This window comes from Sceloporus occidentalis, unplaced genomic scaffold (assembly GCF_023333645.1).
Source record: "Sceloporus occidentalis isolate IW3139 unplaced genomic scaffold, rSceOcc1.0.p SCAF_1, whole genome shotgun sequence".
In the NCBI taxonomy this organism is placed as follows: domain Eukaryota; kingdom Metazoa; phylum Chordata; class Lepidosauria; order Squamata; family Phrynosomatidae; genus Sceloporus; species Sceloporus occidentalis.
Window position 1 is genome coordinate 270667762 of NW_028316981.1, and position 26875 is coordinate 270694636.

General features: G+C 39.0%; 2 protein-coding genes across 6 annotated transcripts in view; one reads left to right on the top strand and one right to left on the bottom strand.

The window, feature by feature from the left end:
• Window positions 1-376: 376 nt before the first annotated feature.
• On the top strand, window positions 377-22194 carry LOC149323862 (cyclin-H-like). Of its 4 annotated transcripts, none has more exons than XM_089493563.1 (9): window positions 377-615; window positions 2475-2597; window positions 4290-4363; window positions 4739-4949; window positions 6722-6885; window positions 7825-7895; window positions 16868-16979; window positions 18852-18909; window positions 22041-22194. In XM_089493563.1, exons 1-9 carry the CDS (start codon window positions 448-450, stop codon window positions 22071-22073), a joined length of 1014 nt encoding a protein of 337 aa, XP_089349689.1. In that variant the 5' UTR covers window positions 377-447; the 3' UTR covers window positions 22074-22194. The 4 variants fall into 4 exon arrangements, with proteins under 4 accessions (XP_089349689.1, XP_089349695.1, XP_089349697.1 ...); XM_089493569.1 differs by having other exon boundaries at window positions 378-574; XM_089493571.1 differs by having other exon boundaries at window positions 378-543.
• A 1839-nt stretch (window positions 22195-24033) lies between these two features.
• The window catches only part of RASA1 (RAS p21 protein activator 1), an 84841-nt gene continuing 81999 nt past the window's right edge, over window positions 24034-26875 (bottom strand). For both annotated transcript variants that reach the window (XM_089493578.1, XM_089493586.1), the window contains 2 exons: window positions 26188-26322; window positions 24034-24843 (listed from right to left, as the gene is read on the bottom strand). In XM_089493578.1, coding sequence (XP_089349704.1) covers window positions 24760-24843; window positions 26188-26322 — 219 coding nt within the window. In that variant the 3' untranslated portion in view covers window positions 24034-24759. The remainder of the gene's footprint in view (window positions 24844-26187; window positions 26323-26875) is intronic.

Here is a 26875-nt window from a genome sequence, read left to right on the forward strand (position 1 = left end):
GTTGCCTCTCCTGTCAGAGTGAGGGTATTATTATTATTATTATTTATAGCGCAACAAGAGCTGGAAGGCCGACAGCCCTGTCTTTAAACGGGACTATCCCCCCTTTAAGGGACAACGGGGCTTTGGGACCAACAGCAGCCTTGCCATTGCCATTTGCACAGGAGCAAAATGGCGGCCTCGCCTCTGTCTTAATCTCTTGCCCGGGCAGTGGTTCTCGACCTTGGGCCCTCTAAGCATTTTAGACTCCATCTCCCAGCATCCCTGATCATTTGGGTGAGCTGGCCGAGGCTTCTGGGAGTTGAAGTCCAAAACGTTTAGGCGAGCCAAAAGGGTGCCTAAAGGGAAAGCGGCGGGGAGCGGTGCATGCCGGGAAACCAGTTCGCGCGGAGCATGACGGGATACTGAGGCGGTTGGCGGAGGAGGAGGAGGCCTCGCGCGTTGCCCTCGATGTCGGAATATGTTCCACAGCAGCACTCAGAGGCGGCACTGGACCTTCCGCGGCGAGGAGGAGCTCTGCCGGCGCCGGGCCGAGGCCAACCGCAGGTTCCGCGGCAAAGCGGTGGCCGGAGGGAAGGTGGGGGTTGGAAGGCGGCGTTGGAGCCCCCCTCTCCTCTGGTGAAATAGGGGCGGCTGGGTCGGGGACCCCAGAGCCTCCTCTTTCCTCCTCTTTCCCTCCTGTCCCATGCCTCTGGGAATCCTCTGGCCTCGGAGAGCTTCCTTTGCAGGGATAGGCTTCACCCGAAAGAGCAGGCAGAAGAGTAGCGATATTTATTCATTACTATGAAGCATGTATATAATATAAACATTATATTATACACTATCTATTATACTACAATATTATATATATTTATATATATATATTATGTATATTATACATATATTATATTACATTATATATAATATAATGGGGCCACAACAACCTACAATTCCCAAAATGTATGGTCCAAGACACACAGCAGAAATAACCCACTTTGAGACCGCTTTAACTGCCCTGACTCAATGCTAGGGAATCCTGGGAATTGTAGTTTTGCGAGACATTTAACCTTCTCAGTCAGAGAGCTCTGGTGCCACAATAAACTACACTTCCCGAAACCTATGGTCCAAAACACCCTGTAGAAATAACCCAGTTTGGTACCAGTTTAACTGCCCTGGCTCAGTGCTAGGGAATCCTGGGAAATGTAGTTTACTGTGGCAGAGAAGGCTAGATGTCTCACAAACACTACAGTTCCCAGAATTCCCTAGCATTGAGTCAGGTCTCAAACTGGATTGTTTCCGCAGTGTGTTTGGAGGTAAAGTCACCCTGAGCTCTGGGTGCGAGTCTTGCTTCCAGAAATAGAAGCTTAGAAAGATCCATCTTCCTTTCCCACTGTTTGGAATGAGGAGAAGATGTGTATGCATTTCTCAAAGGGGAAAGCAAACTTGGTGTCCCTTAATAATGTGCTGTGGAGACTGCATCCGCACTGCAGAAATAGCCCAGTTTGACCCTGCTTTAACTTCCAGGCTTCTGTTCCATGGAATTCTGGGAACGGCAGCTTGTCTTGGCACCAGAGTGGGCTCAGCAGCTTGGTATTTTATATGTTAATGTATAAAAGTATGTCAAATAGATTGAAGTCAGTAGGGTCATACATATGAAAGAATACAAATATTCCAGTTTGACTCCTCTTTAACTGCCAGGGCTCTGTGCTGTGGAATTCTGGGAATGGTAGTTTGTTCTGGGACCATTCCCGTAATTGCATAGCATGGAATCATGGCACTTAAAGTGGGGTCAAACTGGATTATTCTTACAGTGTGAATGCAGCCTTAGTCAGGCTCAGAAGGTTGAAATATAGGGCATGTCCTGGAAAAGGAGGACATCTGGTCACCCTGAATTGCAGGAGAATGAATGATTTCTGGTGGCTGGCTGTTTAATAGTGGCAACCTCAAAACGAACCCCCTGCTTCACCCTTGGATCTGTACTTCCATACTGAAATGAAGAAAATGGATGTTGGTATAACAAGGTCCAAAACACACTGCAGAAATAGTCCAGTTTGAGATGGTTTTTAACAGCCCTGCCTCAGAGCTAAGGAATCCTGGGACTTGTAGTTTATTGTGGCACTAGAGTTCTCTGTTAGAGAAGGGTAAATTCTTCACAAAACGACAGTTTCCAGAAATCCCTAGCATTGAGCCAGGGCAGTTAAAGTGGTCTCAAGCTGGATTATTTCTGCAGTGTGTTTTGGACCTAAGAGTACATTTAGCATGAAACAAATTCCAAGGCTCAGAATTTACTTGAGTATGTGTCCTTTGCACTCGGACCCGGCTCTTGGATTCTGGGGTTATGATAATAAAAAAGTAGCTCCCACAACTTTGTAGTCTGCCTTTTTTAAATAATAAAATATTAGATCCCACAAACATGTAGTGCAGTTTACCTATCTGTTTTGTATGGAATCCGTGCTCGAACCTGCAACTCTGACCAGATGCTTCTTGCCTTTCACAAGGTTCAACAGACTGACTTGTTTCTTCTTGAGGCACATGAGGAGTTGGCAGTTTGCAAATATTATGAAAAAAGATTATTGGATTTCTGCTCTGTATTCAAGCCAGCAATGCCCAGATCTGTGGTGGTGAGTTCTTTTTATTGCATCCGCTTGCATTATCTGAGACTAGAGGAAGCAGCATCTGAGACGTTAACAACTCTTGAGTAAAAAATCCTCTTTTTGTGCTTGACAAGATTTATTTTTACCCTAACCTTTCTAAGATTATTCCACTTGTTGTAGTTGTCCCCTCCAGATGTAAACATATTATTTTGTTGAGCATACATAGAGCGAGCAAATTTCACAGCTGTTCTTTGACTTCAGGCACTTAGAATTAAGGTACAAGGGTTTCTGTCACAGGGCAAATGGCTGGTTGACGTCCAACATTTTTGTCCTCTAAAATACCTCCATCACCAACCTTCTGTACATCGAAATGTCGGTGTGTGTGTGCGCGCGCGCAAGAGAGAGCGCATAGGGCAATTCTGCTCATGTGACTGAGTTCTGAGCACAAGAATTTGACAGCTTTAAAGGGTCTAAATACCATAAAGGAACCATATCCTTTTGATCTTGGAAATTAAGCAGGATCAGCCCAGGTTAATACTTGGATGGGAGACCACCAGTGAATACTAAGTTCTAAGTTCTGTAGGCTATATTTCAGAGGATGGAATTGGCAAAACCTCCTCCGAGTATTCCTTGCTTAAGAAAAAGCTATGAAATTCATGGGGTTGCCATAAGAGGCAGCAGCTTGAACACACATACATGTATCCAGTGAGAATAGCTGAGTGGAGGAAGCATTCCTTGCACACCCATCCAGATCTGGCTGCCTTTTAGAGATGCCAAATGGTAGACAAGCACCAAAGGCAGAAAGCATAAGCAGCTCCCCCAAGCCAACAGTCTCAAGAATGGGTAACTCATGCTCTTCTTTGCCTTACAGAAGTTTATATTGTTCAGGCCCCAATAGTAGCAAGACAGTAGGTGTCAGAATTGCAAGGTGTGAATTAGCTTCTCTACTACTGATTTCTGATGTCCTTCCAGAGTTTGTGCAGCAATTTTCAGAGTGCTGTTGAAAAAAATCTCTTCAGTTAGCAGCAATTTATTCGAGCCTCTTGTTCGCAGGATTATGAGAAAACGTACTGTTAAAATTCATGGGGTCACCATAAGTCAACAGGCAATTTGAAGGCACAAACACATGCATACCCGCACAATGGTTTTTTTGCCCTAGAATCAGAGTGTTGGAAATGATAATGGGATCAGAGAAGCAAACTCATTTGTCTTCCAGTTGACCTTTCCCAAAGAAGACTACATCTCAGCTTTATCAGACATAAGCAAGTAGACTACCAAAGCTGGAGAAGGACAATTGTGAAAAAAACCTAACATTTTTGGGATTCCAAGAGAGTATATGAGCATTTTTTCTAGTGAGTTGTGCTCCTTTTAAGTCAGAAAAGGGTTGCAATACTGACACAAATGTTGCCTAAGAGGGAAATTTTAGTGACTGTTTCCCTTCAGATAGATGAACTGGTGAGGATAGTTAGCAATGACCCAGGTGTTTCATTCCTCTAGGAAGAACTTGTCCTTTCCCCTGTTCTCTTGCAGTGACTTCCCCTCTGGCTCTGTTGAACGCTCATGGCTTCTGAATAAACATGTATAGGATTGATCTGTACATTACTATTCCATTTAATTGCTGGACATATCCTGCATTTCCTTTATACATTCTGTAGGATAGTACAGGTGCTATTCTCTGCTATCATGTGAATGAATTCTCTGACTATATTTTCATTTCAGGGATCAGCCTGCATGTACTTCAAACGTTTTTACCTCAACAACTCAGTGATGGAGTATCACCCTCGTATAATTATGTGAGTAAATGATACACTTTGTGTATTAGTTTAAATTTTTGTGAGTAGACTGTCAGTTTTAAGTGCTAATGATATGGAAAAATTCATGGCTTCATATAAGAGGGAAACATTCCTCAGTTTCCATTTAAGACGGAGGTTGGAGCATCATGTGGTTCTCCATATATTGTTGAGAGTGCAAATATCAGCAGTCCTAGCCATCAAAACCAATTCTGAGAAATGCTGTTAGCTGCAGTCTAGCAATATCTGGAGAGCAGCACAGTTCCCATTCCTAGGCTAGGAGTTTTAGGTTAGATTGCTTTAAATGCTTCATATGTTCACTATATAATTTGTAATTATCTTCCTTGTAATGAGATGTGTTTGCTGTTTGTTTTTAAGGTTAACATGTGCATTCTTGGCCTGTAAAGTAGATGAATTCAATGTGTCTAGTGCACAGTTTGTTAGTAACCTTCGTGAAAGCCCAGTGGGACAGGAAAAGGCTCTTGAACAGATCTTAGAATATGAATTGCTACTTATTCAGCAACTCAACTTCCATCTTATAGTGCACAACCCTTACAGACCATTTGAAGGATTCTTGATTGATTTGAAGGTAACAGATTTTGATTGCTGAAGAAATGCATCTTAAATTGCAAGAGCTGTTGTACAGTATTGAAACATGAATGCTATAAAGAACATTGGGTATACATTGCTTACAATAGTAGAGACAGAATGTCCCTGACAACTACTTGTTGGGAAACATCAGTGAGAGCATTATAGTAATTCTGCACATGGATTTTTCATTGGGGCAAGTAGTTGGCTGCTTTGGGAAAAGAGTTCTACGTTGGATAGGGTCTAGATTTGATCCAACACAACTCTGCTTATGATATCTTCTTATCAGCTGGACTATTAAGATATAATGTTCAGTTCAATTTTCTGGACCCCCCCCCCCTTCCATTAGATACAATTAATGGTGTGTGCTGCTGCGTCGCCATGTCCAAGCCCCATTATAATGGTGGCACTTAGTCTGAACCCTCCCTTCCCAAAATCCTGGCTACATCCCTGATTCACTGAGGTCATATTTAGCATATAAAATTTACCTGGGTTTTGGGTACCTTTCAAAATTTGTTTCTTAACTTGACTCAATAGTGGATATTGCTGTTTTAACTTGTTTTATATGATGTTTTTAATTTGTTGCTTTAACTTTTAGATTGTACGCCATAGGCTGGCTTTATATTTTATATTCTTGATTTTACTTGGTTTTGTACAGCGCCATGTAGATTTACGGCACTTTATAAATAAAGCTAATAATAATAATCTTAAGTTAGTTTTCAATATATACAGTTTTCAATATGCAGCAGATAGCACACATACCTTTAAGTGACAAAATGTCTGATGAATTAACATGTCACGGCTTAAAACAGAATTGGCTTTACTTCTTTCTTGGTGGGGGGGGGGGGACAGGAGGCTTGCTTAGCTATTTTGATCAGCATGTGCAAGTTGTCATTCATGCAGACAAGCTTGTTAAATGCAGATTTGTTTTTAAACAACATTTTTCTTGAACCAGCCAAGAACAAGAATGGAGCAAGAGTTATTGGTGGTAATGAGAAGAAATTTTGTATCTCTCAGCTTTAATACCTTCTGTAGCACTGAAGCTCTCTGTGATGTTTTAAGCCAGAGTGAACAACTGTAGTGGGGGACATCTTTTGCTCTAGCACCCGCCTGGTGGGCCATTTTGGAACGCCCAGCACAGTTGGTAGTGTCATTTTTGGCAAATGTTCAGCCAATTTTTTTTGGGGGGGGGGGTAACATTTTGTAAATATGCTGGGGGGCAAAACTGCTGCATTTGGTGTTTGAAGCCAAAATAATCATCCACAGTTTAATTTGGAGAGCAGCACAGGGTATCTGTGGCTTCAAGGCCCCAACCTAGGACCCCAAGGGCCACATTGTATTAAGCTTTGTCTGTGGCAAAAGGTCTGACAGAAACATTGGCTGTACCTGAAGTATTGCCAAAAGGTTTCTCGTTTGTTTTTGCCATAACCCACTTCTATGTATGAGGGCTGCACTACTTCATAAGAATATAGAAGGTTGTATGTAGTTTGACCCTGAGTTCAGGAAATGTTTGTCAATTGTGCTGGCTCATTAAATCCTTGGTGCTTTACATTCTTTGTGATATTCTTGTGGGTTGGAGTGGACTTGGTGGGCAAATCTTTTTTTTTTAAAGACTCCTTTTTATCCTTTTTCCTGAAATCAAGAGGGGTAATTAACATTTTGGCCTGCTTTTTAAAAAAACAATAACAATATCCATTTGAAATTAGCCCTGAATATGAGAATGGTGAAGTGCTGTGCTGCTGAGGGAGTAACATTTGAATGCTTATTTTCTAGACCCGTTACCCACTGCTTGAGAATCCTGAGACATTGAGGAAGACGGCTGATGACTTTCTTAACCGGGTAGCTTTGACAGATGCTTGTCTCCTATATACACCTTCTCAGATAGCTCTCACTGCCATCTTGTCCAGTGCATCTAGGGCAGGAATTAATATGGAAAGGTACATAATATTTTAACATTTAAGATGCAACTATAAAAGGTACTAGCCCTCTTTATACAGTTATGTAAGAATGTATCTATTGTGTTAGTAAGAGTTTGTTTGTATTTTAATATTTTTCAAAAATAATCAGTGTAGATTCCACATGAATGGACAGCCTGATCAGCTGTTTGTGGCAGAGGATAATATGATCAATGGCTACTCCCCATGATGGCTGTATACCTCCATTATCAGAGAACTTGTGCATCTGAGTACTAGCTGCTGGATAGCCTGAATGGGAGGGTGCTATTTACTCTTGTGAACTGCTTGTGGACTTTCCAATAAGATCTGATTGGCTTTATGGGAATAGAACATTGATCTGTTTCTGTTTTGATCTAGAACAATATAGCTCCTACTGTGTTCAGTTAACCATGTGTGGGACTACTACTTGGAAAAGAATTGCATTTCAGTGTTGGGCAATCCAAATTGTAGGATTTTTGGAAAGTACTGAGCCTTCTGTTTTTTTCTGACATATTTCAGATGTGGCTTGTAAAATTATTATTGCATCTTTAATATTTGTTTATTTTATACTACTAGAACACATGAATGCTTCTAGGCTACTACTTCATGTCAAGATTGCCATTGTTTTGTTCTGGAAAAGTTATATTTGATTGTTTGAGGGTTTAGTTCTTTGGAAATGGAAGTTTTTGTTGTAGAGTTCAAACCATCTTTAGTTTAATTGTAACATTTTATACTGATTTTTGTCTTGATTTGTTACTTGTTACAGTGTGTGTGTTAAATATTATTCAGAAATTCTGTTCTTTCACCTAACATGAAACACTAGGTAAATGTAATTCTCTTTACAGGATGTCTGTTAATTTAAATGTTCTTCATAGCTGTTGTTTGCTTCTCTGTGCATCCAAATGGTAGTGTTGGGATCTAATTTTCACAATCTTTTGACAGCTACTTGTCAGAAAGCCTAATGTTGAAAGAGAACAAAGCTTCCCTCAACCAATTGCTGGATGGAATGAAATGTAAGTAAAGAGGAGGCAATATGTACAGATTTATGCTACATATTTCTGAAGGAAAGGGCTTTGCACAAGACTTGATAGCCATTTGAAAGATAGTAGAGGCATTTCTTTGTTTCTAGATGATCACTGGAACATATGTTGAAACCAACTTGTTCCCAGCTGATGATAAAAGGATTCTTACTGGGTGTCATTTGTTTCTCTTATACGCCTGTACCAGGGCATAAAATGACAAGAGAAGAAAGACATCTAAGTGCAATTATGTTCCCTCAGTAGTAAAGTGACTTTAAGCCTGATAAATATAAATTTTTATACCAAGACATTTTATTGTCTAACCATGTTTCCAGTTAAATGGAAACTATAGAAATAATTGGGAGGAAGTAACAGTTTATCTCTTTCAACCAGACTCCATCCTCTAGATAATTCTATTCAGTGACAGTTATAAGGAGAATGTATGTGCAGAATTATAGAGCAGGGGTGGGGAATACAGGATCTTCCAGATGTTTTTGGATTGCATATTGTTATAGCCATAGTCCAAAAGAACAAGAGCACCTGAAGTCCAAAGTTATTTAATCAGACAAACAGATAGAAAACATTACTGCAAAAGCTAATGAGCTAGTGTTACTTATTTAAAATAATTATTACTATAAATATCAGCAACAACAAAATTTAAATACAGAAGTGTGCTGAAATGACTTTCTCCCTACCCAAAGAATGTTAAGAAGTAATGGGTCATTTTTACTATATACTGAGGATGAGCAAAGTATGGTGTTTAGATACTACTGGACTGAACTTAAAAGCATTCTGCACTGACTATGTTGGGTAGGGGCTGATGCTCTAGCCCAACAACTTCTAGAGGACTGTACTCTTCCAATCATTACTCTACCCAAATAAACTATCAAAATGTGTATCAGATCCAGCCCAGTGTCAGTGCATTTCTTTATTTATGGGATTTGTATCCCTCCTTTCTCCCAAAATGGGATTCAGGGTGGCATATAATAATTTAAAAAGATAAAAGTAAAACATTAATTATAGAAGTTTTTAAAAAATGAAATAATACTGATTTTTAAAATGTAAGTTAAATATTAAATAGTTAAAACCATTTAAAAAGTAAAAACCATTAAAACAGCACACCACATTACAGCACACTTACATTGTTTCTTCAGTTTTTCACTAAAGAATTTGTAGACCACTAATTAATTATCTGCTGAAAGAACATACAAAGTTTCTTTTAAAAACCTCAACTTGGCAGAAAGGTGGAATAAAAATTAAATAAATAAATAAAAAGGCATAATACTGTACATCTACTGAATGTTTTAATTTTTCATTTCATTTTGTTTTAATACCTACCACTAGTGTGCTGACTTTTCATAAGAAGTTATTTAGGAAGGGGGGAGACACTCCTGCTTTCTCTAGTTTCCTAGATATTTTCATCCGTTCACAGTTATTATATTTTCTCAGTCTGCTGCTGCTTCAGCCACACCTTTTTCTAACACAAAAGGTTTTCTTCACTGTGATTCCAGCCAGTCTGAAATAACAGAAGTTTAAGGTTGAGGTGATATGATAGCCCTGCTTAAATATTTAGAGTGATGTCATACTGAAGATGGAGCAAATTTGTTTTCAACTGCTCCAGGGAATAGGACCCGGAGTAATGTGTTCAAATTACAAGAAAAGAGATTCCACCTTCTGGGTTGATGTCTGAGCTTTGGAGAATGCTCGCATCCCAGATGTTCTAAGCTGCTCCAAGCCACCACACCCAGAAGGCTAGCCGCTTTGAAGAGCAGTAAAGCAGAGTGGGAGAAGGGGAAAGGAAAGAAAAGAAAAGAAAAGAAAGCAGCCAAATCAACAAAGGGCTTTAAATATCCCCTTGGAACAGGGGATTCAAAGGGATTCCACAGAGGCAGTGGCTTCAGAACCAGGCACCAAGGGGAGAAAAAGAGAAAAGAAGAAGGAAATGGGAGAAACAAAGCTGAGGGAGAATCAGGGAAGCAGCCACTTTTTAGCTTTGCTGAGTGGTGCAAACGGTGGCGTGGACTGTTTGAAAAATTACATAACAAAACAAAACGGACTTAAGGAATATTTGGTTGTGATTTTCCACTTAGAAGGGGCAGAACACTATCAAACAACTAACCCTTTACTTAATAAAAAGAAAAGAAAGAAGGGGAAAAAGAACTCTACATTGGCTTGAATATAGGCGCACAACTGTGGGAGCGCGTCTGGCATTCACCCCATTATTTCCCCCTCCGTTCATCCCTTGCACATAAGTGAGGGAAGCAGGTTCGAAACCCACAAGAACGGAGGGAGGACTGTATAGATTATAAGTTACTTGCATTTGTTTTGTCAAATAGGTTTTAAAAAGTGCTGAAAAATCTAATTGGGGAAGAGCAATGTGGCTTTTTGCCACAAAGATATTTAAATGAAAATATTAGACATATTATTGATTTAGTAGAACATTTCAATTTTCATAATAATAAAAAAATTTGCATTGCTCTTTCTAGACATAGAAAAAGCATTTGCTAATATCAGTTCGTCTTTGATGATGGAAGTGTTAAAAAAATAAGAATAGGATATAGATTTCTAGAATGGATAAAAGCAATATATCAATCACAAACAACTTGTGTAATTGTCAATGGTGAGAAAACCAAGCCTATACTAATAAAAAAAGGTATGAGACAAGGATGCCCACTTTCTCCATTGTTGTTTATCATTATTTTGGAAACAATAATCAATATAAAAGACGATAAGGAGATAAAAGGAGTAAAGTGCAAAGGAATCCAATTTAAAGTCAGGGCTTTTGCGGATGATATCGCAATATCACTAGAGGATCCAATTAAAAGTATTCAGTAACTAAGAAATCAGCTAAATCAATTTAAAGAAATATCCAGATTAAAAATAAATAAAGAAAAAACAAATATTATAACTGAAAATATGAACAAAAAAGAAAAATAGTAAAGGATAAATTAGGATTTAATTTAAGCAACACAGTAAAATATCTAGGAATAACAATAACAAATTTGGATTGATTAAACAACTATCAAAAAAACAAACAAACCCTGGAATGAAATAAAGAAAGATCAGCAAAGCTTGAAAGAGCTAAATTTATCTCCATTAAGTAGAATAGCCCTGATAAAAATGTACATCCAAAATTGCTATTCCTATTTCAGGCAATACCCATAATTAAAAATAACAACATACATAAAGAATGACAAAAAGGAATTATGCAGTATATCGGTGAGTAAGAAAGCAAGAATCAAAGCAAAAATATGAGAAGATGCAAAAGAGAGGGGAGGGTTTGCATTACCCAGCTTAAGACTCTATTTCTAAGCAAGTTGCTTAGTCTTGATAAGTAATTGAATAAAACTCAAAAATAAAAATCTACTTAAACTTGAAGGCACCCAAGTTAGGCTTGAGTGTCATACTTTGCTTTTTTATAATAAGGAAAAAGCCAATAGAGATTTCCATAACCACTCTCTGAGAACTAGTTTAATAAAAGTCTGGAAAAAACATAGAGAAAGAATCTGTCCAAAAATGCCACTGTGGGTATCATCCCATGAGGCACTATATATTATAGATCCATGGAAAAATGATGATTTGCTTAAGTACAAAGACTTACTAGAATATAAAAATAATGAGTTTATTTTGAAATCTTATGAACAACTCAAAGAAGGAAAAACATGTAGCTGGTTTTTATACAGACAACTATTAGAAAGAACTAAATTAGATATAAAACAAAGAGGATTTACAATTGGGAAAAATTAATCAAAAAATTAACAAAGTTTTAAAGATTGAATTGGAATGTAAGCCAGAAATTATGTTATTAAACCACGTAGATAATGAAATTGAAAAAAAAGAAGGGAAAGTTATATGCTCACAGCTGCAAAGATTACTTTATGCACAATGTTGGAAATTAGAAATATGTCCCTAAGTGGAAGAGTGGACCCTCAAATTATTGGCCATGAAATGGACGTATTATCGACAGTATTAAATGACAAGATGAGGCCAGAAAAAGAAGTATGGGGGGAAGTGACAAAATATATGACAAAAAATATTTAGAAAAGATATTAGAAAAATAAATAATTACAGAGTAAAGAGAAACAGAAAGAGCAAATATGGTGTTACTGAATTTTTATATAAGGTTTAAAAATTACAAGGGAAACCATAAAAGAGTAAGAGAAAATAAGCATCTGGAAATGGAAGAAGATACTACAATGAAAAGTAGAGTGGACAGAAACTAAAGATTAAGTAGATAGACTATTTTAAAAAATATGGAATTTTAAAGCACCAAAGATGGACAACCAAAGGAAGTAACGAATGTTTAGTCAGAAGAAAGAAGAACGAAAGAAAGAATGTGTGTAAGAATGATGAAATGGGAGGGAGGAGTAAGTGATATTGATTTATTTTATTAATGTATGATTTTATGTAAATATCTAAATAACTGAAATAAATAAAGTATATTAAAAAAGAAAGAAAGAAAAGAGATTCCATCTCAACATTAGGAAGACCTGCCTGACAGTAAGAGCTTGTTTGACAGTAGAATGCACTCCCTCGGAAAATAGTGGAATCTCCTTTGGAGGTTTTTAAACTGGCTGGATGGCCATCTATCAGGGGTGCTTTGATTGTGTATTCCTGCATGGCAGAGGTTTGGACTGGATGGTCCTTGATGGTCTCTTCCAGCTCTATAATAGTGCATAGTACCCATGATAACATCATGGTACCATGAAATGTTTAAACAATGGCCATCTGGATTTAGTTGTGGGGGCATACCAAATGATCCTGTTGTCTTCTCTCTGAATTGGGATTGGGGTGGGAGAAGCTCATAATCAACTAAACCCTCTGTACCTGCTGTCTTGTTGTATTGACAGTTCTATTGCTTGCAAGGCAAGAGAGCAGTATTGGAGTAAGACATCTGCCCCACTTCAACAGTAATCACATACAAAATTGCAGATGGGGCAGAGTATCCCAGATGTGTATTCCCTTTGATATTCTACTCCAGTGGCGTAACTATGGGAAACAACTGGCTTTTTAACATTTTCCTACTTGCCATGATGTAAGCACTTTTTCTCAACTGTGCTAAAAATGTCCAAAGGGGAGTGGGAAGAGGAAATTTGTGATAACCATTCCTTCCTTCTACCATTTCAGTTCAGCATTATCTGAAATGTGCTTAAAATGACCTGCCACCATTCAGTAGGAAAACAATAGGCAGTTGTAACATTCTTTGGGATATTCTTCTAAATACTCTGTTATATGGGTAGGAGAATGCAAAGTAAGTTTTCACCAAGAGCTCTAAGTTTTGCTTTCTGAGGCATAACAGGCTGCTTAAATAAGACCACACTTTTGCAGTGAATCTCAGCGTTGAGTGGTTTTCAGGTGATCTCCAGCCATCTTCTTCATCAGTGCAATGCAAGGTTATGTGAAAGTGGTTTCCTACTCACTTCCTACTTTTGCTGAAAAGGATTAAAGACAGTCCCATATAATAATAATAATAATAATAATAATAATAATAGGTTTTATTTATATACCGCCCAATCACTGGGAATCCGAGCGGTTTACAATAGAGGGGATAATAGACGGTTCCCTGCCCACAGGCTTACAATCTAAAAGACACGACACAAAAGGAGAAGGGAATGGTGAGAGAGGGAGGGAATCAGGTCCAGCATTCTTCTCTCCCTCTGAGGCCTGGACCAAGGCAGATGGACCAGAGGGAGGGCTCTTCTTCAGGCTAGCACTGTTGCACTGTCCCCCCCCCCCTCAAATTTTCTTGGATCAGAATCTAAGATATAACGAATACTAGCATTTTTTTTTATCAGAAAAATGTTGTAACTGCTACAAGTGGTTTGGTATTTGTTTTTTGTTTTGTTTTTTTGCATTTAGGAATGTTATTGCAAAAAAGTACAAAAATCTCTTTGTGTGTTGTGCAGAATATAATGTTTTTTGCACAAGATACAAACATTTACATTCCTAGGCCAGAGTATGACATACTTGATATAATCATACATCTCCTGTGTCATTTTCTGGCCTTATGGATTTAGTTCTGCTAGCATAATTCAAGAAGAAACTGGGCGGATCCAGTGAAATCTACAGAAGAAATCGGAGAAATATCTCAAGATGTTCAAAAGATGGCAGTTTCTTCTGTTGCTGGTAGCATAATTGCCCATCTTATTTTTTCAACTAGAAGTTGAAAACAGTTCTTGTGAGAGGAAGGCTTAGAAGCAAGATCTATCAAGTATGATTTGGTCTCTGTTTTTAGGAAAATAGTTAACATGTTTTTATTCTGGTGGGCATTTTGGGTCAATGCCAAGCATTTTAAAACTTCAGTCAATAAAACAGTTCTGTTAACTTCAGGCTGTTAAATGATTTTGCTGTTTTGCATTTTAGTCTCTTCTGTTGTGATTTTATTATGTTTCTAAAATGCTGCTAACCACCTCAAAGATTTAGTTGAGACTTAGGATGGATTAATTCTTTGAATAATGTTTTAGAGAATGTTAGAGCACAAGTCTTAAAAAAAGGTTACCTTCGATCTTTAATTTGCCAGATAACAATTTTGCCCTTGAATTATATTGTTAGCACAGTAGCCAAAGCTAAAATCTAACAGCTAAATCTGAAATGAACAACTTTGCTAAAAATTGGTGATGTCACCCCCACTTTAAGTTAGTGCAGATGTTAATACTCATTTTTGTCATTGTTCCCTTGTCAGTGTTGCTAGTGGTTTCACTTCAGTTGGGTCTTTCCATTCACAGAAGACTCTTTATCCAGTAGAGGCTTCCATTCACAGAATGGAATCTCCCATATCTTGTACTTCCCATCATCTGTTCAGAGACATAAGGGATCCTCCAGAAGAGTGTGAGGAGTAGAGCAGATGGAAATCAGGAGAAAAGGGGAGATTTGCAGAAATCCCCTTTTCTATTCATGAAAGCCTTCAAGGAGCCTTCTGAGACTGAAAGGACAACATGGGATAGAATTCAGTGTCTTCTAGATGAGTGCTTCTCAGGCAATATGATGTGGGGCATTTGTACAGTCGGCCCTTAGTATCCGTAGGGGATCCACTCCAGATTCCCCCCCCCCACCTGATACCAAAATTTGTGGATGCTCAAGTCCAATTGGCGACAGTCCCTTCACTGGCCCTCACACAGGGATGACTTCTTTCCTCGCTTACTTGCAGTGGGAGGCATGGGACTGCCATCACTGCAGCTGCTTCCTCCTCCTCCTCCTTCCGCCTGCCTCCTCTCCCACCCTCCTCTCACAGGCAGCTGGTGCCACCACCGCCACTTTCTCCTTCTCTTCCTTCTGCCTCTTTCTTATCCTCCTCTTCCTCCCTCCCTCCTGGCTCTCACTTTTTCACATCCTCTTCCTTTGCTGCTGGTGCTCCCTCAAATCTGCAGATGGCAAGATGTGGATACCGAGGGTGGACTGTATTTTTATTTCTTCAGTGTGCCAGGAACTGGTACCATATTTGTGCCCACTGACAACAATTGTTTGTTTGTTTGTTTGTTTTTCCTTGGAAACCTCCCAGGAACCAACATATGATGGCTTGTGAATTTCCACTGGTTCAGGGGCTACCATTTTGAATTGCAAAGTTTTAGATTAAGTGAAACCTGAATTTTTGTGAGACAATGGAAAGTTTTTAAATGAAGTAACTAAAACAAAGCTTGAATGCTCTCTAGAGCACCATAAGGAAGAAAAAGAGGATATTTGATCAACCTGCCTTCCCTCCTCCACCCTTAAAGGTATTAATAGCCTGAAACCTGCGGGCTTGGGCACACAAAAATGTCAAAACTGATGTACTCAGTTGTTCAGTAGACTGGTGCTTACTAGACTGTCCTTGATACTTCTTTTATGCTTTCATCAAAGACAACACAGCCTTCAGTTGATTTATATTCTGAAGGCTTGATATGCAAAATGTGCCTATGCTTCTGACAGTTTTCCTGGGACAGTATTGCTAACTCTGCATTATCCATTAACCTCAAGGAAATCCAAAAACATAATGTGAACAACTAGTTCAGTATAGTTCTTTACTTCATACTTACACTGTGTCTTGACATTACTTAGAATAAATCCTCTGATGTAAGATGACAGCTAAGAGTCTTATGAATGTAATCTTGGCTTCTGTAAAGGGGTGAAGGATGTAATGGCAAATTTTAAGCCAAGACTTTGTCTGTGAAACTATTTGAAAGAAGTTAGAGCAGTACTAAGTTGATTAGTGCTTGTTCTGACAAGAGGGTTTGCTTTGAATTTGCTAGAAAACCTATTAAGTGTCTGCACAGTGCTGTGACTTTTTTGAGACCTTGGATATATAGGCTGTGGTTGTGGTGGTTCTTCTTTTTCCTTTCCTTTTTTAAAGGTTGTTTTCAACATGTGGTTAAGGGCCTTCAGACACCTCCTAGAAGGAGGCTGTTTTTGCTCAGTCAGCATTAGCCCTTTTCATAACTGCATTGGTGTGCATCACAAGTAAGGAATTCTGCTGAAAGGGAACAGGGTCAAGAGAGATACACTTGTCAGCTAGGAAAAATATGTACTGAGGGTTACAGCTGACACAATATATTCCCAAAGTCCTCTAGATGCTTTGGACTACAGCTCAGCATTCCTTATTGTTAGCCATGAATATTGTGGCTTTGGGGAATTGAGGTCCAAAACATCTGGAGGGCACCAGGTTGGGGAAAACTGATATAGTTCAACTAAGGCAAGGGCACATACAACAATTAAAGTTCTTCAGTTTAGAGCATGTTTGGCCTGGCATACAGTCTATGTCCTGCTGCACAGTTGGCCAGATCTGTTTAATTGAAATGGGTTGATTGCTGGAAAACATAGTGTTATAACTAATTCGTAAGGCTTGAGTATGAGGATTGGGACCAGGAGATCCTCATAGCAGAATACTGGAATAGCAGCAGTACTCTTGGATCTGCCATAGTGGGTCTGATTATGAACTTAGGTCACAGGATTTTTAGTTATCAGTTTGGTCATGTTTTGTTGATTCTTTGTAGGCATGAAAAATCTGGTAAAAAAATATGAGCTACCACATCCAGAAGAAATTGCTGCTCTAAAACAGAAGCTAGAGAAATGTCATAGTCCAGAACTTGGCCTTAATACAAATATGTAAGTAGCAATGTAAAGTTACATGGTAACTTCCTCATTGTTAATGGGTGTGTGCTGGACTGTTATTTTACATTTGCATGCATGCACACACACACACGAACATTGGTTGTATTTTGTTTTAACTTATATTGTAAGACATTTTGGGTCCCATATTTGGGTCTTTTTGTGTGTGCTTTTTATTGTTTGAACTATGCTGCCGTGATGACATAGGATATAGTGCACCCGCGTCATACGTGGGTGCGCCTTATGCGGCTTTCATGCTGAAAGCCACGCTGGAGAAAGGGGCGGCATGCCCTGTAAGGGGTAATGGCGCTTGCACACCACCACGTGCAGAAGTCCCATTCATTTAAATGGAGCTCAGGCATATGCGGAATTCCCCTTATAATTAATAATAATAATTTGTTTTATTTATATACCGCTATTCCAAAGATCATAGCGGTGAACAGCAAGTAAGCTAATTAGCAAGTAAGCTAATTTGCCCCCAACAGTCTGGGTACTCATTTTAGCAACCTCGGAAGGATGCAAGCCTGAGTCGAGCTTGGGCCCTTTTGCTGGTCTTGAACTCGCAACCTTATGCGGGGGGTCCGGATCCCTTGTGTAAGGGAAGGGCCCACTGTATTACCTGGACCGACCTAAATCACTAGGGGCTTGGATAAGTCCCATGAGTGAATGTCTTGTTCCCTCATGCCATCCCAATAATGAGAGGTTGGTACTTACTATGAATGGTAATTCTGGGGTGGCAGGTGGAACAATCCCATCCCTTCCCCTGCAAAAAGGTAAGTTTTAATTTTGTTATTTAGATGGGTTATGTGCATCAGTCAGGTCAGCACTTCAAAATTAAACTGGTGAGGAAGGGATGGAGTGTCAACAGTCACAATAAAAGAACTCAGACTCCTGCCTCATCAGTTGGCACACAGAAAATAACCCATGAATAAGTAGATTGGTCCTCCTGCCATCCCTGAAAGACCATTTAAGATAAGTACTAACCTCTCATTTTCTAGCCTTTATACATTACTTGTCAACTGAAAAGTAATTATTCATCCATGTGATGAAACAAACTGCAGTCCACACAAACTTGTGCCAACTAAATACAGTAATCTTTTCAAGATGCTATAGGACTCTGTTTAGTAACAATTGTGCTGTTTAAATGACACATGCACCCTAAGAGGCTGGAAGCCATGTCAAAGCCACGCTCCAGTCCTAAGAACTGGAGCACAGCTTTGGTGCAGCTTCCGGCACATGTCATTTAAACAGCATACCTCCAAAGTGACCTGAAGCAGCTTTATTTTGGCCTGTCTGTTCGGGCCCAATATTTGCTGGAATCCTGTTTGACCTGTTTTTGTTATGTATCTTTGTGTATATTTAGCTGTGTAGCAGATGTGCTAAGAAATCTGTTTACTGAACTGAGAACATGTGTAATGGGACCACTGGTAAAGTGCCCGATGTGCATCGGTGCCCAGTGCTCATCGAGACTGATGCGATGTGTATCAGTCTCATTGTGCATCATCAGCCCATCATGCATTGGCCACCAATGCACATTGGTCACTTTGCTAGCCCTGCTACATAGTAACGTAACAGCACTTCTACTGGATATTGACATTACACAATTGCACAATTCTCATTCCTGCAGAGATTAAGTCCACTTAGAAATACACAACTATCCAACAGATTCAGGCCAGTGTTCATTATCAGTAGCTTTAAGGAGCTTTTATTGCAAATTTGAGATTGTAAATACATATTGAACACTGGTGAATCTTAGTTGGGTGGTTGGATTTGTTCTAGTTTCCTTAATATAACAAAAAGTAACTGATTAAATAAATTCAGTTCTTGAGGAGGAACATGCTTTATAACTTTGTATTTTGTGGCTGGTAGAAAGAAGAGAAAGGGCTATGAAGATGATGAATACATTGCAAAGAAACCTAAAATGGAGGTTAGTAGATTTCTGTACATTTAAAAAATTTTTTTAATAACTTACCTAATTAAAGAAATCTTAATTGACAGATTGATTGACCACTATATTAAATCTGCATAAATTTGCATTTAGAATAGTTCTCAAGCAAACATCATATTCCTTGCTTTTAGATTGTGCTTGATGTGTCACAGCAGGCATTGTCTTGGAAGTTGCCTTTCTCTCTTTCTTGGGAGCAGAAATGGCAATTAATTGGAAGCATCTTCTTAGACAATCAGATTTTTCTTAAAATACGACTTAGAAGATTGGACTTCTTTGATTCACAAGCTGTTGGCATAGTTTTGTCACTATTCGTCAAACTTTCTGGCTAGACAGCAAATCAAGGTTTAACAATACGTATGGAAGTTACTGCTTGGGTTATTACAGATACTCAATTAATCTATTGAAGAAGTATTTGTCTCTTGCATTTCCTCTCCAAAATTGGAAATGCACTGAACAGCTTAGAAATACAAAAAGCAGATAAACAACTAAAACATATTTATCACAGCAAAAGCAGCAACAGAGACACAAAAGAACCAAAGTAACAAGTGCTTTAAAAATAGTATTGGTCTATTTTTTGGTCTCCCAAATATACATATCATCTGTTCATGTGATTAGCAGCTGAAAGTGTTGGCAATATTAACTGGATTATTTCTCTCTATTTTTTTAGCATAAGTCTTTCCATAGGTCTGTTCTGTTATAGAATCATAGAATAATAGAGTTGGAAGAGACCACAAGGGTCATCCAGTCCAATCCCCTGCCATGCAGGAACTCTTAATCACAGCATCCCCGACAGATGGCCACCCAGCCTCTGTTTAAAGACCTCCAAGGAATATTCAGTCTCAACAGTAGAAATATGACCTTGGTCTTCATAGTAATAGTGGCAAAAGGTATAAGCTGGGTTTTTTTAATTTTAAAATTAGAAGCTGATTTTTGATTTTTTTAAACTAAACATTAAAATTTAAAATTGCTGTTTAAATCCTATTAATATAAAATTGTACTTTTGCATTGGTTAAGGCTTCTGTCATTAGGGTTGTCATAATTTGCTACCAGCAAACTGGGATAAAATGTAGACAAAATGTAGGACAAAATTTGCCCAAAATGTAGGATGTTCAAGAAAAATGGAGGACACAACCAACTAAAAGCCAGAAACATTAATAATTTTTAAAAAACTTAATATAAATCATTATTTACAAAAAATATCAAGGAGATTTTGACACTAGACAGAAGGTCAACAGATATAATGAAAAATACATCTATACCAACCTGGGTATGGACAGGGGAAGCGTGTCCTTGTTAGTGCTTTTGGACATCTCAGCGGCTTTCGATACCATTAACCATGGTATCCTTCTGGAATGCCTGAGGGAGTTAGGTATCGGGGGCTCCAGTGGTTCCGTTCCTACCTCTCGGGTAGATTCCAGATGGTGCAGCTGGGGGACATGTGCTCTGATAAGAGGGCCCTTACATCTGGTGTCCCTCAAGGAGCCATTCTGTCCCTCATACTATTTAACATTTACATGAAACCGCTGGGAGAGATCATCCGGAGACACGGGGCGCGGTGTTATCAGTACGCTGATGACACCCAAATATGTTTCTCTGTGTCTCCGACTGATGCAGTGACCAGGGATGGCATCTCTCCTCTAGATGCCTGTTTGGAGTCAGTAATGGGCTGGATGAGGGAAAACAGACTCAGACTGAATCCAGAGAAAACGGAAGTACTTGTGATAGGTTCCCCGGGTCCAGGTTTGGAGATTTATCCACCTGTCCTGAATGGGGTCAGGCTTCCCCTGAAGGACTCTGTTCGCAGTCTGGGGGTGCTCTTGGACTCGTCGCTCCACCTTACATCTCAGGTGGATGGGACGGTCAGGAGTACCTGTTATCAGCTTCGGCTGATACACCAGCTGCGACCCTACCTGGATCGAAGGGATCTTGAAACTGTAGTACACGCTCTGGTAACCCCTCGATTGGATTTCTGTAATGCGCTCTACATGGGGCAACCCTTGTACCAAATCCGGAAGCTGCAGATAGTGCAAAACATGGCAGCAAGATTGGTCGCTGGTGGTTCCAGGTCAGACCATATAACACCTATTTTGAAAGATCTCCATTGACTGCCTATTTGCTTCCGGGCACAATACAAGGTGTTGGTTATTACCTATAAAGCCCTAAATGCCTTGGGCCCAGGGTACTTGGAGGACCGCCTCTCCCCATATAATCCGCCCCGCACACTCAGGTCTGCAGGGAAAAACTTGCTGGAGGTCCCAACTGCGCATTATGTGAGGACCTCGCAATGGGCCTTTTCAGTCTTGGCCCCGAGAATATGAATAATCTGCCTGATGAGCTCCGCTCCACCACATCTTTGGACTTGTTTAAGAAAAATCTCAAGACCTTCTTCTTTTCCCAAGCTTTCCCCCCATGAGATGTGACTTTGGTTTTCCCCCTCTATTTGGTAACGACTCTGGCTATGTTTTTCTGGATTCCCCTACTCAGCTACTCGAGTATTAGTTATATATGCTGTTTTATCTGTTTTATTGATTATTGTAATTTTATCTGGATTTGTACGCCGCTTTGATCTGAATTAGAAAAGCGGGATAGAAATTATTATATTTTAATTAATTATATTTTAAAGTTTTTTGTGATGTGAACTATATCTGTTTTAACATTTTTAAGCAGAATCCCAGATTGGGAAAAGGGCAGGATGCTATTTGCTGTGCTCCTTGATAAAAAACAATACTATATTTACTATTTCCGGCCCTATTTTTCCTACAGCCTGCATACTTCTGATGATGATATCCCTACAGTCTGCATACTTCAGATGATATTTCTGTTTTTCCTGAAAGCTAGCTGCCTTATTTTGGATCAGGAGCTTTTGGTATTAATGTAGTCACAGCTATACACTGTATCTCTTTGGGACATTTTCCACCTAGACTAGCAGTCATGTTTTAGTGTGTTTGCATAACCAGTTTCCATCATATCCCAAGATGTTGGAAACCTTTCAACTTTCACCCTTTAGGGATAATTCAAACTGAACTAAGTTCAGAATACCCAATTTGGTCCATGTTTGGTTTCTTTTGCAACAGAAGGTTACCTTAATTTTTCTTTCTTTCTCTTTTTAGGATGAATGGACAGATGATGACTTGATTGACTGAGTGTCCAGAGATGTAATCATGAATGTTTAGCAGGCTGTAGAGCTGGGGGAAAGTTGCACAGCTCTCTGCTTGCAGAGAAATAAAACACCACTAATGTAATAAATACTGTTTTACAAACTGACTGGAATACTTGAAATTATTTAAACAGCATTGCTGCAAGGGGCAACGTTACTGCTTAAGGACCAGATTCGCTCATTTCGGTTTTAATTGAGAATAACTTCACTTCTTAAAATTACTATGTTACATTTTTTAAGGGTGCTACACTGGAAAAGCTAGTAAAATATTTAGTGTTACATTATCTTCCTTCTACTTCTTGTCAGCGTCGTAGCAGTTAATGCTAAGACAGGCTCGGTTCCCTCACTGATAGCCAAGATGAACTGTAACATCAGGGTGGGAAACGGATAAATTTCTTTCCCAAGAGACAGAAAGTAGAACATGGAAGTGACCACGGGTTCCCCACAGAACATCACCTCAGATTATTAAACCGAACAACACTGATTGCTTGATTTAAAAGGATTATTTAAGGGGTGGGGTGGGGGGATAAATGCCCCAGGACTGTTTGTTTATTGCACTAATAACCCAGCTTTCTCCCCAAATGGAATCTCTGGCAGCTAGCCTAAATAAATTGATGGCAGATCCAAAAATGAATGGGCACAGTTAAAGAACTGAGTTCTAAATAATGGGGCTTTCCATTTTCTATCCATATATAGTGAAATCATCTGTCAACCCATGCACTGTGAAGTTTGCTGTGTATGTGCATAGGATTCCTGTGATGCCATGAGCTGCAGTATCCTACTTAGCTGTGTTCCCCTAGCCATACTGTAACAATACACTTAGAATGCCCTTTCCATCAAAAGATGGAACATAAAACATAATCCAAAATGGAGAACTACTGATCAACTGGGTGGGGCATTATTTTGTAATGCTGTACCTTGGCTTTATTAGATATTCAGTCAGAAGATCGGCATAGCTTCCAGTGCTTGAGTAAATCAGTAATTCATCCCCATCCCCCCACCCTAAATAAGTACAGTATGCTGACATTAATATATTTGCTGTGGAAGTACTGTACTGTAAATTGTGGCCGACGAAGTGTGAATGCACTCTAGCTACAGTACTTGCAGTACTGTTGCTTTTTCTCTTGTTGCAAACTTTAGTCTCTAATGGGTGTTGGTAAAGCATTTTATCCTTCAGTGGTGCAGCAGTTCACAACATACTGGTGAAAGTAGATTTATAAAGTTGTTACAAAGATCAAAGCAGGAGCCCAAACTTATCAGGGTTTCCATTTAGAGGAGCTTTGTAACTACGTTCAGTAAAATATGATCACATTCAGTCAAATATGACCACAAAAGCCTTCTAGATCTTTGTGATCAGAGTACAAAAGTAACTCAGATGCTCAAAAACATGAGCTTAATGTATCACTTATGTACATGTCATTTTAGCCCTATATATATTCAGGTGAACACTTGAGCAGGGCTTAATGGGATGGTTGAAGAGAGTTCCTGTAGCAGGCTACATGTAGAATGTGCTAGAAGTAAAAAGTGAATTTAAAGTAGCTGCTTGGCCATCTTTGCACCCCTTTTGTTATTTACTGCAAACCTGGGATTGTCTGTCAGGCTGCTTTTTGTATAAGAAAACACCAGGGACTTGTGAAAAAGTTGACTTATGTGGGTCCTTTAGGATTGTATTCATGTATCTAACTGATTTAATCTTTACAGAAGATTGGTTTGTCTCCTAGGGAAGAAATAACCAGGCTAGTGTTCTCCAGTCCTACAAAATGTCTCCTTGTTACTGACCATAGGTAGAAAGGGGCCCCAGTCTAGATCAGTATCCTAGCATGTTAAAAAAACTTACAGGACAAGAGGAATCTTTTTTCAATAGAGACCTGCATTTTTCCAAAGCAATTAAACTGAGAGGCGGTAGGCAAAAAAGAGGGATAAGTATGCTATAAAATTGTTTAATGAATGCATGCATGCCTGATACAATAATCAATAAACTTAATTCAAATTATTTACTGTTGTAAACATTTTACAAAAAGCACTGATTTATTTGGATATACAGTCCTTGATGGGAAAAATCATTCAAATAATAAGTGGCACATTTGAAAAAAAGCTTGACAAACCCCAGACTGCATATTCTTTCAACACAATTCTAAACAAGAGAAATCAAATGGTACAAAAAGTGTACGGCAAAGATTTCTTATCAAATTCTGGAAGCTGTAAATATATTTCAAAGTGGTTGAACAATCCTAATATAGTTGTAACCAGTGAAATTACAGTAAAGTGTGTTCTATCCAGTTATATTTTGCTGTCAAAACACTTCCTTAGCAGTTGGCTATAGATTTGTTTTTGTTTCCCCCCAAAAAGACAGCAAGACTTTGGCAATTGGAGGTGTTGAAACAACTCTAAAGTTCATAGAGACAGTCACAGCATTTTCTTTGTGGAAGGTGATCTGTACACCAAGGCTCAGAGGTTGTGAAAATTGTTTCCAAGTGGAAGAAAGTGCAAGTGTCCTGCACAGATAGCTTAAAGCTGCTGGTTATGTTCAGTCACCAACAGGTTCTTTGTTTTTGTGTTTTGCATAGTTCACACATCACTGGAAATGTGTGTGCTATTTTTGGCAAGAGCAAAGAGGAAGTGATATTGGTGAATGTTGTCGTACTGAACATGCTAGATCATGCAGAAAGCTGCTACCTGATGTTGTTAGACACAGAATACTGATTTTGCTTTTGTTGAAGCAGTTCTGTTATTGCCAGCAGCTTCTTCAACACATGCTGTTAAAAAATGTAGATAATTAAGAGGATTAGCGAAGTTTTTACTATTTATACATTAAAATATCAGTGTGATGCTCTTGATCCTCAGATGTGCACAGCTTTTCTGCAGCTTCAGAGCAGGGATATGCGACATTTGATGCTTCATATGTTATTTCATTACAGTCCCTTCATTCCACACCATTGGTAACACTTGCTAGGCTGCGACCCTAGCATGAGTTGCAACTCTGAAATTGATGAAGGACCACAGAATCTCTACCCATTTTAAAGGATAAAATCATTTAAGCTTTTAGTATACCTTTGAATTGTAACCATGGAATGGGCAACATAAAAGCTCTCTCATTTTCATATGGGGATCTGTGGGAAACCTGGGTTGTCATGAATGAGCAGAAAGCTATTTTATATTGTGAAGTCATTCCACTTGCAGGAGAAACAGCTGAAAAAAACAGTGGAGCTTTGCTTTGTGTTATACATTACTGTTATATGCAACCAACGGCTGCCATTCTTTGGTTTGTTCCATGCCAACAAACCAGAGAAGGAAGTAAAAAATGGATTCTGGATTGTTGGGAAAGAACATGTCAGAGAAGGGAAACTAACCATTGCCGAGCGGTGCAGTAAACCAACTGCAAAGCTGTTGTGTTTTGTTTACTAAAAACAGGAATGGCTAAGCAGAGTGCACCAGCACACCACTCATGCATGACAAGCCAGAGTACGTGCAGATCCCTAGTTATTGTGTGAACACACACCTTGTGTGCTTTAAATTTATCAGCATGTAATTGGCTCCACTATTAAGCCTAATAATGCTAATATTAAGTATTCCAAGTTGAAAATATATGGTCAATTTATTCATTCACAAACCCGTGAATGTAATAACTGACAAAATACAGCCTGAGGGAAATAAAGTCTCTTCCTAACCTGGATAACTGATGAGTTAGGGTAACAATGTTTGACAACACATAAGAATTTCACTCTTATCATTTTGATACGTTTGGTAAAATATTTCATACTGTGAAAGCCCTTTTTTTTCAAATGCCAAACTGTTCTGCCATTTGGAACACAGAAAACATGGGACAGGAGCAATCTACAGTACAAAGAGCCCCCTGAGCAATTTTCATAACCAGGTTCTAAATATGTTTTGTTTCAAATCTGACAGACTCCCACCAATTCACATTTTAGAGATCACGAAGTAGACTTTTATCTATTTTGTTCTGCTATAGTGCACTTTGATACACCGAGGTTATGTTATATTTGCAACTGGCTCTTTAATTTTGCCTAGCTTGTTCTTTGTGTCTGCAACTAACACTTAAGCGAAATGAGGAAGAATCCATTTTCTAGAACAGCTCTTACCTGCATTGCCCCTCGTTCATTACTCAGTGTTCGAAGTTCATCAGAATGTGCTACACAGATTTCATGAAGGGCTGCTAGATCACGTGACAAGTCAGTTCTAGAGGGCTCTGTAGTGTCTGGAAGTTCAGGTACATTCTTGAACAAGAAGTATTAAAAGTGCTTAGAAACATTTTCAGTGAAAAGGCATCATGGCATATTTATTCATATTCGCTGGCAAACATTCCCTACTTTCTCTGTAGGTAGATAACTGCAGTATCTACTCATACAGACAATGTTTCTCCTTCTGCACAGGAAATGTAAAGTTCAAATGGTAGAGTGTATGCTTGTATTGAATACGCAAGAGGAATAAGAGTGAAAATAAGCTTAGTTTAACCTCAAGGAGTTAGAGGAGTGTGATGAAGTGAGCTCAGCAAGTGGCTAATACACAGCACTGCATTTTATCATTTAACAGAAATGATTTCTTAAAATTATGTCATGCATGCAATCCAGACAAACTGTCTACATTTTCAATGCCTGCAATGTACTAGAATTCCAAGTTACAGCAGTAACAGTGAATATGAAACCAGTGGGATGGCAATTAGTTTATGAACCTTTGAAGGATATTTTCTGGTTAACACAAGAGCAAGCTTTGAGCAGAGATGGGGGGGAATCCTGCCTCTTTCCCAATATGCGACTTAACACAGGAATA